Here is a 15,030-nt window from a genome sequence, read left to right as displayed (position 1 = left end):
CTTGTGCATCTGACTAACGTGGGTCCTGGGGAATAGAGCTTTGAACCAGGGTCCTTAGGCTTCACAGGCAAGCGCTTAACTGCTAAGCCATCTCTCTAGCCCAATGATAATGTCTTTATAGTATGTTTCATTAGCTACAGAATTATGCATGACTTCACTTGAAATTTCAATTCTGTGAGATCAGAATAGAGCTTGAGAAGCAGCTGATTGGTTATTCCCATATTGATGACACATTCCTGAGACTGCATAGTGAATTCCAGGTCAGCCTGGGCTAGAGTGAGAAAAATTACATAGTTATTGATTTACTTACTTGCAGCACAGAGTCTCAAGTTGTCTGGATTCCTTTATTTTCCTAGTTGCCTTAGGTGACTATCATTCTTGGCTGTAGCAAAATCAGCTGGATGAGGGTTAATTTACAGCGGAAGACTTAAGATATTAGTATTTCATCTTGCAATTCCTCAGATGACTCGAATGCAGAATGCATTGTTATGGGGCCCTGGTAGGGGGAATGATATGAATGTATATACATGTGTATGCAGAAACAGAATTATTTTAGCATTTTTAAATATATAAACTTAGAGTCAATGCCATGATATTGAGTTAAAAGCAAAACACTAAATATTCAGCTTTTTATGTATATAATATGTTTTCAAAATATGTGACATTGGAGCTGGGGAGATGGTTCCACAGATAAGAACACTTGCTATGCAAGCATGAAGAGCTGAGTTCAAACCCCAGTACCCATATAAAAAACTGAGTGTGCTCATATGTGCCTGTAATCCTAGTGCTGAGGGAGATGGAGACAGGAGGATCACTGGGTCTTCCTTGTCAACCATTCTAACAAAAAATCAGGGAGCTCCAGGTTCAGTGAGAGACTGTTTCAGAGAAGTAAGGCAGAAGAGCAATGGAGCAGGATACCCAGCTGTCCTCCTTTGGTCTCTGCCTACATCGCCACACATGTAATATCCCACATGTACATAAACACAAGCGTACATGTGATCACATACTATACAAAGACACTAAAAATGAATACATTATATTAAAGCCTAGAATATTAAAAATGGTATTTCTTCGATAAAGGAATTTTAGAACTTTTCATCTTTTCTTAGGAACTTTTCACATTGCATCTACTAAAATTAAATTCCTGTAGTCAGAAGCAAAGACTAAATTGGAGTTGGGGGATATGAAGAAGGTGGAGAAGCTTCAATTTTTTTTTTGTAGAAAAATGAGAGCTTTGTGTGCACCTTAGAGATTATTTCTTCCAATGCTGTTTACTTTGTTAAGATTGCATGAAAAGACTGCCTGAACTCATTTGTTGTCTTGGTTTATAAAAACTTGTTCATATATCCCAGAACATCTTTTGGCATAAATTACTCACTTGGTATCAGGTTCCAATAATTTCTAGTTTTCTTATATTTGGGATGTAATATTCAAAATAAGAATTAAGGGTTAAAGGAAAAAGATTCAGAGCTAGAGAGATGGCTTAGTGGATAAAGCATTTGCTACAATAGCATGAGGACCTTAGTTCAGATCTGTAGAACCCATACAAAACTGAACATAGCAGGGCTTGTCTAATCCTATGTTGAGATAGGAGGCAAAGAAAGGAGAATTCTCTGAAGCTCACAGGACAGCTAACCTGGTGTTTACAGTAGCAAACTACAAGTATATCCCATCTCAGATAAGGTGGAGGACAATGCTAGACATTGTCCTGTGACCTCCTCTTATGTGCTTACACTCACAATACACACACACACACACACAGTTGGTTTTTTTTGTTTTTGTTTTGTTTTTTTAAGGGCTGGAGAGATGGCTCATTAGTTAAGTGCACTTTCCTACTCAAGCATGAGGTCTTCAGACTACCAGAGTTCATATCTCTATGTCCCAAGTAATAACTTGGTGTAACCATGTGCATCTGTAACTACAGTCAAAGGGAAGCAAAGACCCAAGAATCATTGCAGTTTGGCCCTGCAAGCTCCAGAATCAGTAGAGACGGCTACTCAAACAAGAACTGGCGGAAGAGTGATGGAGTGGGACACCTGACATACACACGCATGTGTGCACACATGTGCTTGCAAAAAAAATGATGCAGAATTATGTTGTTTTTTTTTTTCTTAGTTAGGGGTCTTTCTTTACTTCCTCCCTTTTGTTTACTTTCTTCTCTCCCTCACTCTTTTTTTGTTTTTTTTCTCTTATTCTCTCCCACCTTTACTTTCCTTTTTGTTTCCTCTTTCTTTTCCCTCCCTTTCTTTCATGCTTTGCTCTTTGCTGTCTCTATCTGTGTTTCCTTCCCTCCTTTCCCCTTCCTTCACTTTTTCTTTCCTTCATCCTAATATGAAACTGAGCCCTTAGCACATGGTCACATTTGTATAGTAATATAGAGTGTTCTTTTATCTTGGCTTGTGCTCTGAGCATGCATTTTCCTGAAAAATTTCAGTTAGTTAGGTTTCTGGTTAAGACTCAGACTTTATATATACTTTATTTATTTATATTTTTGTTTTTCAAGGTAGGGTCTCACTCAAGCCCAGGCTGACCTGGAATTCACTATGCAGTCTTAGGGTGGCCTTGAACTCATGGTGATCCTCCTACCTCTGCCTCCTGAGTGCTGGGATTAAAAGTGTACACCACCACACCCAGATGATTGTCTTATTTTTATAATATTTTATTTATTTGTTTATTTGTGAAAGAGAAAAAGAGGGAGAGAGAGAATGGACACACCAGAGCCTTTAGCCACTGCACAGGAACTTTCAGACGCATATGATGCCTTGTGCATCTGACTTAGGTGGCTCATGGGGAACTGAACCTGGGTCCTTTGGTTTTGCAGGCAAGTGCCTTAACTGCTAAGCCATCTCTCCAGTCTAATCTCTTGTATTCCTGTCTAACATGTGAGTAAGAGGCACTGGCTGCTTTGTTAAACAACTCTTTTCGTGATCTTTGTGTAACAGACAAATTTGGAAGATAGAGGTCATGTCTCTCTTGAGCAAAAGGCAGGTTTGTTTACTGTCTAATATAATAGAGATAACTTCCTTTTTCCATGGCAAATATCAGACAAGCTTAAATACCAACATAAAGGGTAGGGTACTCAAGACTTGGTGTTCCCTTCTTGAGCAACCACTCTGTTTACAGGTATCTTGTAATCTTTAACTGGCAATTGCAGTGGGAGAACCAATCCAATTTTAAGTACTATGATTATTAGTATTGTTGTAGATCTGTCTCTCTGATCAAAGAGTACCATGTTTTATGCTAATATATATGAAATTATAGTGTGCTAAATTATTAACTTTGAAATAAGGCAAGATCTGAGACCTTTCATGATCGTGGACAGTAACAAATTGGAACTTGCAGAGTGAGGCAGGACTTTTGCTAGCATTAAATGTTTGCTTTAGTGTCCTTTTTTTGATCTTCCTGTCTACTTACAGGTTTGTGCAATGGCCTCAGCTAAACTAAATACCCTTCTCCAGACAAAAGTGATCGAGAGTCAAGATGAAGCCTGCTACATTTTAGGAAAGCTAGAACAGGTTCTCAGTCAGTCAATCAAGGGACGAACAGAAATCTACTCATTTCTGATTCCTCTTCTACGTACTCTGGTGTCCAAAATTTATGAACTTCTCTTCATGAACTTGCACCTGCCTTCTTTACCTTTTACCAATGGCAGCTCCTCATTTTTTGAAGATTTTCAGGAATATTGCAATTCAAGTGAATGGCAAGTTTACATTGAAAAATATGTAAGTTTTATCTTTCTTGAACAAGATTTCTCTACTGATTTATCATTTTAGAGAAGCTTATACCAAATTCTGTACATTCTTTCTTAAATAAGATTGTACCTTACATGAAGCAGTATGAAACGCATACGTTTTATGAAGGTCATGAGAAGATGGCGCTCTACTGGAAGAGTTGTTATGAATCCTTAATGGTGAATATGCATAAACGAGATCGGGAAGGAGGAGAAAGCAAGCTGAAGTTCCAGGTAACAATTAATGAAGACCAAGTAACAATTAAGAGTTTGCTTTTTTTCTTCTTTAGTTTTTTAAATAAAGAACTCCAGTTGCATGTGGCATATTATGCATCTGGCTCTACATGGGTACTGGAGAATCAAACATGGGTCCTTTGACTTTGCCAGCAAGCACCATAACTTTTAAGACTTCTCTAAAGCCCAAATTAAGAGTTTTCTCCATCTAGTTTTTTAGATTGATTCAAACCAAGCATCTAATGTTCAAATGAAAATAATGCCAAGCCTGAAATTGGGATACAAACTACCTAAAAATACTTCAGATTTGCACCCCTCAAAAAAAGGCTGGAGAGATGGTTGAGTGGTTAAGTACTTGCCTGTGAAGCCTAAGGGCCCTGGTTCGAGGTCCGATTCCCCATGTAAGCCCTATGCACAAGGAGGTGCATGCATCTGGAGTTTGTTTGCAGTGGCTGGAGGCCCTGGTGCGCCCATTCTCTCTCTCTCTCTCTCTCTTTCTTCTTTCTCTCTGCCTCTTTCTCTGTCGCTCTCAAATAAATAAAAATAAATTTTAAAAAACTCTAGCTTATCAGTGACAATTAAGGACATTAATGGTAAAATATTATTATATCGTTATTCTTTTAAAAGACTTATTAAGCTGTAAGTGTATTGATAAGTAACTCTAAAAAGAGTCTGTTCTTCAGTGCTACTGGGAGATTTATAGCACTACATGGTTTCTGGAAAAGAAGAAAGTTCTTAACAATTTTATGATTCCACTATTAGCATCTAGAAGAAAGTAATTGAAACCTAGAAAAAATTTTTAAAAATCACAAAAATATGTACTGAAATCACTGAAAATTAAAAGCAAAAATAAAAATCGGATAAATCAGTGAAACCATAATCTAGCCTTTCACTATGTCATCAGAACTGATAAAGTTCTAGAAAGCTTAACAAAACAAAAAAGTGAAAGAAAACACAAAAATCAGTATGGTAGTAAAAGGCTACTATAACCCCCTTTCTAAACATATATGTGACTACTTACAGACCAAGTTCTTTGTATGTGCTTGTGTGTATGACTGAGCATGCTGGTGCACATATGTGTACATGAGTGGATGCCAGAACACCTCGAGTATTGTTCCTCAGGTACTACCCACTGGATAGTCCCTGGGGCTCACTGACAGCAGCTCTGGGATGAGAGAGACCCCATCTTAAGGAAAGAAAAATGCAGATGAGCTATGCGAGTGGCACCCAACATTCCCTTCTGGCCTCTGCATGCATATGTATGGGGCACAATCTGCACACACTCCACACCATACAAATAGTCTGTGCACACACACGCAGAAAAACCTAAATAAATCTTAGCTCAAATCATGCTTCATCAGGGAAAATTTCTATAATGAAGTAAGAAAAGCATGTTGATTGTCAATTCCTTCCTCAAATGATTTTATTGGTCAAATCTAAAAAAGTTCTATGGTACAGTGTTCTTTCTTGTTTCTTTCAGGAGTTTTTTGTGGAGCCATTTAATCGAAAAGCACGCCAAGAAAACTTGAGGTACAATAATATGCTTAAACAGCTTAGCAGTCAACAACTAGCAGCTGTTCGACGCTGGAAGGCAATACGACTCTATCTTACATGTGAAAGGGGTCCTTGGGCTGAAAGGTTGGTACACATTCTTTATTAATTACTCTTTTTTCTTTAGAACTTAGGCCTGAAATGATTTTTCCTCTGCCCTACTAGGTCTGAAACTTTTAAGCCAATTCTGTCTTCATTCTAAGTTTTCAAATTAGAGTACTTTTAATTATTTTTATTGTTGTCTTATGTAGTAGGACTGGGATGATTAGAGGTTAGTATGCTTGTGTTTTTTCTTCACGTAGTTTGTTCCTTTTTGCCTTTTTTATTACATTTATCGAACTTTCAAGTCTTAATGAGCATTGAGCCATATACTTTTCCAATACTATCTCATTAAGCTAGAGTTAAAGATAATATCTGTTTGAATGTTTTGCATCTTATTTAATGTGTCACTTCTATTTTGCTGAATTATATTTTTATAGCCTTTTTTAATGTTGTAAGATACATGAGAAATTTACCATTTTTTACTTAGTAGCAGAGGCCAGTAAGTTAAAAAGGAGACATAAAGGGTAGAGAAAGGAAGGGAGAAGGAAACTTAATAGATTGATATTGTATATATGTAATTACAATGATTGTAATGGGGAGGTAATATGATGGAGAATGGAATTTCAAGTGGGGAGGGAGGGAATTACCATGGGATATATTTTATAATCATGGAAAATGTTAATAAAAATTTTTAAAAAAAAGAAATTTACCATTTTTAAGTGTAAATTTGGTAGCATTAAGTACATTTATAATGTACAGTCATCACCACTGTCTAGTCTCAAAACATTTTTGACACCCCAAAAGGAAACCCCACACCCATTAATCCTGTTACCCCAACCACCAATCAGTTTTCAGTCTCTACTATTTTCTTTACTTGGATATTTCATATAAATGGAATGATACCTTTTCGTGTATGTGTCTGTCATTTAGCATACTGTTTTTGTTATGTCACATCATGTATGACTTCTTCATTCCTTTTTCTTTTTTGTTTTTTGAGGTAGGGTCTTGCTCTTGCCCAGACTGATCTGGAATTTACTATGTAGTCTCAGAGTGGCCTTGAACTCATGGTGAACCTCCTACCTCTGCTTCCTAAGTACTAGGATCAAAGGCATGTGCCACCATGCCCAGCTTACCTTCATTCCTTTTTATGGCTGAATAGTATGCATTATATTATTGTCACACTTTTATTTATCCTTTCATTTGATGGACATTTGGTTGTCTTTAACTTTTGAGCTATTATGGTTAGTGTTACTATGAGCTACTGTGTAAAAGTGTTCATCAAATACCTGTCTTTAATCCTTTTGTATGTGTATTTCAGGTGGAATTGCAGGATCATATTATGTGTTTAATTTATCAAGGAATTGCTACTTTTCCTGGGGTTCCATTCCATGAAGGCTAGACCAGCTCTAGTCCTTGAATATTTTATAAAATGGTGCTAATCAATTGCAAAGAACTTGACAATTTTTTTGACTCCTTTCTTTCAGCCAGTCTTTATAACTCTTAAGTAATTTTACTTGTTTGATTACGAATATCTTTAGGAAACAGAATCCAATTCACTGGAAACTAGCTAATGTAGAAAATTATTCCCGCATGAGACTTAAACTGGCGCCGAATTATAATTTCAAAACTCATGAGGAAGCTAGTGCCTTAAGAGATAATTTAGGTGAGTTTCAGTGGCTATTTATTAAATAAGATGTTAGTGGGCTGGTTATTATTGTCTTGTTTTAAAATGTTTGCTTATGAAGGAAGGGTGGCATTTTAAAATGAATATCCAAATAGATGTATATCGTCAGTGTTGTTACAATTGGTCTAGGTCTAAGATGACTTTGTAAATTGTTCCAAAGAAAAGCAAAATTTTCACTTCAAAATTGTGCTACATTTCCTATGAAGTGCTGTCTGTTGTCATGCAGCAGTGGCCTTTTTTCTTAGTTGTTTGATGTAATTAGACTTGTTAGCCACCCTCTAAAGTGCCTTTCTTTTATAATTTGCTTTTAAAAGATTCTAGATTATTTTGGTCTTAGATGAACTGATTACTTAGTTTAGAAAAAAAAATTCCTTTGAATATTTAAACTAGTAATATTTCAGAAACAGATATTTATAGGATTTCTACAACTTTATAGGGGTCATATCTTCCTTTTTGAAGAAAGGTCTGTGAAATACTCCAGATTATTATTAATGATAAGTCAATGGAAGCAATATGTTTACTAAATTATAATTATTTTCACTGGAAGGCTGTAAATGATAGACCCCAAGAAAAACCAGTAGTATCAATTTTTAAACCTATAACATTCTCCGAAGTACATTTACTTTAGAATTAATGACAAAGCGTAATTTATTCTTAGGAGGTTTTTTGTTTTGTTTTGGTTTGGTTTTTTAGTCTGGCTCTAGCCCAGGCTGACCTGGAATTCACTATGTAGTCTTAGAGTGACCTCAAACTCATGCCCTCCTCTTAACCTCTGCCTCTCATGTGCTGAGATTAAAGGCATGCACCATCATGCACAGCTGAATAGTATTGTTAAATGTATCATTAAAAAATACTTGGCTTAGCTGGGTGTGGTAGCACACGTCTTTAATCCCAGCACTTGGGAGGCAGAGATAGGTGGATAACTGTGAGTTTGAGGCCATGCTGAGACTACATAGTGAATTCCAGGTCAGCCTGGGCCAGAGTGAGACCCTACCTCAAAAAATAAAAAAAAAAACTTGACTTGAAAAATTGTGTTCATCTTCACTTACACACTTAAGGTATCCAGGTATTTTATATTTATGTTAACCCTGAGATAAATTCTGTATTTCACACTTAAGAATATGTTTATAATCCTAGCACCTAAGAGGCAAGATGTTAGGAGTTCACAGTCATCCTTTACTACATAGTGAGTTCAAGGCCAGCCTGGGCTACATGAAATCTTACATAAAATAAACAAAAAACAGATTCATGACCAGAGTGTAGTGATTTATACCTATAATTCAGCTTACTGTGAAGTTGAGACAAGAGGATCTTTAGTTTTAGCCTATGCTGGAGAACCTAGCAAGACTGTATCAAAATAAAGTTTTTAAAAGCAAGAAAATGGCTAAAGAGGTTGCTTAGCAGTTAAGGCACTTAACCTGCGAAGCCTAAGAACCCATGTTCCACTCCCCAGGTCCCATGTAAGCCAGGCACACAAAGTGATACAAGCACAAAGGTTGTGCATGCGTACAAGGTGGCGCAAGCATCTGGAGTTCAAGTGTAGTGGCTGAGGCCCTGACATGCCAATTCTCTCTCTCTCTCATAATAAAAGTTTTTTTAAAAAAGGCAAGAAAAAAACCCATTTAAAGAGATCTGACTAATAAATGGCAATCTAGTTTACTGGCTCATAGCCCATGGTCTTTTCATTACATATTCCTTCCTTACTATAGAATATTTTGTTTATAAGTTTATTTCCTATATATATCAGAACTACCTGTTAATTTCCATGTGTACCAGAAAATGACTAAGCTCTTGGCCTATACATTGTTTGTTAGATAAGGACAATTTATCATGTATTCTTTGATTATATTTAATACAATTACACAATAACATTAAAATATCGACACTATTTGACTTACTGGAATATGTTAGAATTCAGTATGATTAATAGAGCAATGTCATTCATCTGTGCAAAGTCAGTTTCCCATTTTTTTTCAGAATTGGCCCATTTCTGAATCAGATAATGCCATTATTAAAAATAATTGGGCATGGTGGAGTAGGCTTTTAATCCCATTACTCAAAAGGCTAAAGTAGGATATTGCCATGAGTTTGAGGCCAGCCTGGACTACAGAATGAGTTCTATGTCAGCTAGGGCTAGAGTGAGAGCCTACCTCAAAAAAAAAAAAATCTTCTCTTTGCCCCATGTTTAGTACATAAGAAATCACCATCAAATGTCATACATTATTGTAAATGAAAGTATTTTTATTCACCTTTATGTAATTAACAGAAGATGTTGATACTATTTGTACTTCTTTTCAATAGATATTTTGTGTTTAAGCAGGTGTCCATCATTTACAGCCTTCCAGTGATTCATTGCTTTTGGAAGCAGTAAAACAAGTGAAAGTTAGTGATATGGAAGAAGATAAATTAGAACTTCTGGAAGAGGACATGGCAGCCAGAGCAAATATGTATGTATAAGTACTTGAAATAATTTAAAATTATTTTGTTCTAAGAAATGGGACTACAAAATTATGGACTCCTTGCCGGGTGTGGTGGTACATGTCTTTAATCCCAGCACTCAGGAGACAGAGGTAGGAGGATCACCATGAGTTTGAGGCCACCCTGAAACTAGTCCAGGTCAGCCTGGACTAGAGTAAAACTCTACCTTGAAAAAAATAAATAAATAAAAATAAAAAAACTCATGGGCTCCTTGAAATTGTTTGTTTCCAAGTTAGAATAGATAACTCTTTGTCACCTGTTACAAGTTTATGACTACTATATTTTTTCAAACTGGGATCACCAGAAGCTGTGCACTGAAATTAGATTTTTAAAAAAAAATATTCATCCATTTATTTATTTGAGACAGAGAGAGAGGGAGAAAGGTAGATAGAAAAAATGGGTGCACTGGGGCCTCTAGCCACTGTAAATGAACTCCAGATGCATGTATCACCCTGTGTATCTATCTTTACATGGGTACTGGGTAATAAAAGCTGGATCCTGGGGTTGGAGAGATAGCTTAGTGGTTAAGATGCTTGCCTGTGATGCCCAGGGACCCAGGTTCGATTCCCCAGTACCCACCTAAGTTAGATGTACAAGGTGGTGCATGCATCTAGAGTTTATTTGCAGTGGCTATAGACTCTTGTGTGCCCATTCTCCCTCTCTCTCAAATAAATAAATAAAAATTTTTTAATGTACAAAGCAGTATAAGTTGCCAGTAATAGCAGTGAACAAAAATATATCACTACACATGTCACAGTGGTTAAATAAAAAGAAATATTGCTGGGTGTGGTGACACATGCCTTTAATACCAGCACTTTGGAGGTAGACGTAAGAGGATTGCCATGAGTCCAAGGACAGCCTGAAATTATATAATAGATTCCAGGCCAACTTGGGCTAGAGCAAGACCCTGAAAACAAACAAACAAAAAAAAAAAAAAATACACACACAAAAAAATTGTGTGTGTGTGTGTGTGTGTGTGTGTAACTTTATCCTAGTAAATTTGACAAATGAACAAATTTCTTGAAGGAAACAAATTTCCTCTATTAAGAAGAAATAGATCATGTCAATAATCTGAGGTATATATCTTTTTAATGTGTAGTTTTTTTAAACTTTTATTAGCATTTTCCATGATTATAAAAAAAAATCCCATGGTAATTCCCTCCCTACTCCCCCCCCCCCACTTTCCCCTTTGAAATTCCGTGTAGTTTTAATCAATAGTGTCTATAATCCCAGTATGCAAGACTGTGTCAGGAGGATTGAGCTTTTCCCTAAAACAGAAACTATATTTATTTTCTCATCTCTCCTTTTGTACTGTTACCATATCTGTGTACTATTACACATACTTGAATATGTAAACTTCATTTCTTTGTATGCATTCATACACATGGTATCTGATGTCATTTATCTCCTTTCAGTCTAAAGATCTTTAATTAAATATTTCTTTTTAAAAATTTTTTTGTTCATTTTTATTTATTTGAGAGCGACAGACAGAGAGAGGCAGAGAGAGATAGAGAGAGAGAGAGAATGGGTGCGCCAGGGCTTCCAGCCACTGCAAATGAACTCCAAACGCATGCGTTCCTTGTGCATCTGGCTAAGGTGGGTCCTGGGGAATTGAGCCTCAAACCAGGGTCCTTAGGCTTCACAGGCAAGTGTTTAACTGCTAAGCCATCTCTCCAGCCCTCATTAAATATTTCTTAGAAGAAGAATGATTCAAAAACAATAGGTTTCTTTTGGTCTTTGTTACCTCTGGTAGTCTTCACTTTTATTTTTTTACTCTATTTTTATTTTATTTTTCTGAGACAGGAGTATGTTATTCATGCTGGCCTTGAACTTAAGATCCTGTATTAGGACTGGAGAGATGGTTTAGTGGTAAAGGCACTTGCCTATGAAGCCTAAGAACCCATGTTCTACTCTCCAGATCCCACGTTAGCGAGACACACAAAGGTGAGGCAAGTACAAGGTCTCACATGCCCAGTAGGTAGTGCAGGCATCTGGAGTTTGATTGCAGTGGCTGAAGCCCTGGTGTGCCAGTTCTCTATCTCTCCTCTCTCTCCCTCTCTCTCCCTCCCTCCCTCTCCCCCCACCTCTGTCTCTCTCTATCTCTTGTGTTCTCTCTAAAAACTAAAAAATATATAAATAAAAGAAGATCCTATATTAGCCTTCCCAGTAGCTAGGTTACATACAGATTCCCATTACCATGCCTGGCTTGGTTCCTTTTAAAATCAAGATATATTTCACATAACATAAAATCTGTCATCTTAAAGTGTGCAGTTCAGTGTTTTATTAGTAAATTAACTAGGTTATATAGCCATTGGTTATCTAATTTCCGCATTATTTCTTTCCACCTTAAAGGAAACACTGAACTGCAGAGATGGCTCAATGGCTAAAGGCACTTGCTTGCAAAGACTGCTGGCCTTAGTTCAGTTCTTAAGTACCCATGTAAAGTCATATACAAAAAGTAGCACATGCATCTGGCATTTGTTTCCAGAGCCAAGAGACCCTGGCACACCCATAGACAGAAACATTTACACATAGAAATAAAAATATCCATATATTTTTTATAAAGGAAATTCTGTGCCTTTTAATAATCAGTCCCACTTTTCCTTACATGCGCCGGCAACAACTAATCTTATTTTTTTTCACTTATTTATTTACTTTTTTGAGAGAGAGAGAGGGAGGGAGGGAGGGAGGGAAGGAGAGAGAGAGGCAGATAGAATGTGTGCATCAGGGCCTCCAGCCACTGCAAACAAACTCCAGAGGCATGTGCCACCTCGTGCATCTGGTTTTATGTGGGTGCTGGGGATTTGAACCAAAGTCCTTTGGCTTTGCAGGCAAGCACCTTAACCGCTAAGCTGTCTCCCCAGCCCAGATTTGCCCATTTTGCCCTTTCCTTCTCCTTTTTAGTTGTTTTTTCACCCTTTGAGTGAAAAGTTTATAGTATCTGGTGATATATAATGTCTAATGGGAATCTGCTACAAAGTGAGGCTTAGTCATTGCTATGCTGGATATGAGGCATACATGAAATATCTAGGCCTAGAGAATTGGTAACTTGAATATTTCTCTGTGAGTGAGATGCAGGAATTCCCATTTCTTTACTTGGAAATTAAAGTCATCTCTTCAAGTAGAGAACAAGCCCTTTCCAGTTACTCTTCAAATGTTTGGGCAGGATTTAAGTAACTTGTTATGCAGTAGAAAGGTTTTGTCCATCATTGAAATACTCTTTATAAACTAGTTTTACAGGTATGAGATTTGTATTTGAATATGATATTATTTTCTCCATAAGCGGGATAAATTGATGAATGTCTTCTCTTTCTTTCCCCTCCCTCTTTTTCTTTTATCTTTGTCCAGTGATGAGAAAGAAGAACAAGATCAAAAAGAAAAACTGGTGTTAACCGAAGACTGTGAGCTCATTACAATAATAGACGTAATTCCTGGCAGATTGGAAGTCACTACTCAACACATTTACTTCTACGATAACAGCATTGAAAAAGAAGATGGTGAGGTGTTCTGGGGAGATAATTTAAGTGTCCAGATAATCATGTGAGTTAGAATGAGAAAGCAATAACATGAACTGTGAAATGATAACATATCTTGTAAAATGAAAAGCAGAATAATCTGTTAAAAATCATTCAACAATGCATTGAATGGGAATGATTTTTGTGTATTTACACACACACACATATGTATGCGTGTGTGTGTGTATGTATGTATGTGTGTGTGTGTGTGTATATATATATATATATATATATATATATTTTTTTTTTTTTTTTTTTTTTTTTTTTGAGGTAGGGTTTTGCTCTTGCCCAGGGTGATCTGTAATTCACTATGTAGTCTCAGGCTGACCATAAACTCACAGCGATCCTCCAGCTCTGCCTCCTGAGTGCTGTGATTAAATGCATGTGGCACCACACCCAGCAGAGAGGGAAAGAGAATGGGTTGTATCAGGTCCTCTATTCACTGTAAACAAACTCCAAACACGGGTGCTCCTTTATGCATCTGGCTTTATGTGGGTACTGGGAAATCAAACTCAGGTCATAGGCTTTGCAGGCAATACCTTAACTCTGAGGCATCTCTTGGGTCCCCATATGGTTTCTTGTTGGTGGTATGGTGATTGAACCCAGGCCCACTCACACGCTAGGGAAGTGGTTTGCTATGGAGCTATACCTCCACCCCTTTTTTTTTTTTTTTGACAGTGTCTCATGAAATTGCCCAGACTGGCCTTGACCTTATACTCCTCCTGCCTTAGCCTCTGGAGTAGTTGTGATTACAAGCATGTACCACCATACCTGGCTACATTTATTCATTTACTTATTATTATGTGTATTTTTAAAGCTTAGCTAGAGGGGAATCACAGTAAACTTAAAATTAACAAGATACAGTCTTAATTTTATCATACCTTTCTAAATATAGCTTTTTACATTTATATAAAAACTTAAAGCTGATTAAATTTGAAATGCTAGCATCTTAGAAATAAAAAGTATTTATAAGATTTAATACTTAGAATTAATATTTGTTCTTAACCAAAGGTAATAAAATAGCTGTGCAGTTCTAAAATAGTTTTGTTTTATTTATTTATTATTTATTTTTTTTGGTTTTTCGAGATAGGGTTTCACTTTAGCTCAGGCTGACCTGGAATTCACTATGTAGTCTCAGGGTGCCCTCGAACTCACGGTGATCCTCCTACTTCTGCCTCCCGAGTGCTGGGATTAAAGGTGTGCACCACTATGCCTGGCCTAAAATAGTTTTAAAAGAAAAAAATTACAATCACTTCATAAATTTAATACATGGTTTTTATAATATAGTTTTTCTTTTCCCTAAGTGCTACTTTTGTTAGAAACAAAGAGTTACTTTCTTTATGGTATGAGTGGCTTTGTGTGGTACTTTAATAACAAGATCTTTTCTGTTTTCAGGAATAGGCTTTGATTTCAAGTGGCCTCATTCTCAAATTCGAGAGATTCACTTACGGCGGTACAACTTAAGGAGATCAGCCCTTGAGATATTTCATATTGACCAATCCAACTACTTTCTTAATTTCAGAAAAGAGGTATGGGTCTGGGGATATAGCTCAGTTGGTATATTACCTACTTGCATGTGAAAGACCCTGGGTTCATTCCCTAGCACCACATAAACCAAGCAGTGTTGTAGGTGCCTGTAGTCTTGGCACTTGGGAAATGGAGGTAGGAGGATCAGAAGTTCAAGGTCATCTGCAGCTACATAGTGAGTCCAATTTTAGCAACATGAGACTCTATCTCAAAAACAAAAAGAAAAAAAAAAGAGAATGATACCTTTCTGGTGATCATAATTAGTTGAA

General features: G+C 36.8%; 1 protein-coding gene across 1 annotated transcript in view; it reads left to right on the top strand.

The window, feature by feature from the left end:
* Positions 1-15,030, top strand: part of Nbeal1 (neurobeachin like 1) — a 203,095-nt gene that overhangs the window by 137,586 nt on the left and 50,479 nt on the right. The window contains exons 32-38 of the mRNA XM_045147952.1: positions 3,417-3,722; positions 3,815-3,964; positions 5,445-5,602; positions 7,096-7,220; positions 9,562-9,688; positions 13,068-13,216; positions 14,630-14,763. Of these exons, the coding sequence (XP_045003887.1) occupies positions 3,417-3,722; positions 3,815-3,964; positions 5,445-5,602; positions 7,096-7,220; positions 9,562-9,688; positions 13,068-13,216; positions 14,630-14,763 (1,149 nt within the window). The remainder of the gene's footprint in view (positions 1-3,416; positions 3,723-3,814; positions 3,965-5,444; positions 5,603-7,095; positions 7,221-9,561; positions 9,689-13,067; positions 13,217-14,629; positions 14,764-15,030) is intronic.

This window comes from Jaculus jaculus, chromosome 4 (assembly GCF_020740685.1).
Source record: "Jaculus jaculus isolate mJacJac1 chromosome 4, mJacJac1.mat.Y.cur, whole genome shotgun sequence".
Lineage (NCBI taxonomy): Eukaryota > Metazoa > Chordata > Mammalia > Rodentia > Dipodidae > Jaculus > Jaculus jaculus.
The sequence above is the reverse complement of the archived record's forward strand: the minus strand, read 5'-3'. Positions and strand labels throughout refer to the sequence as shown.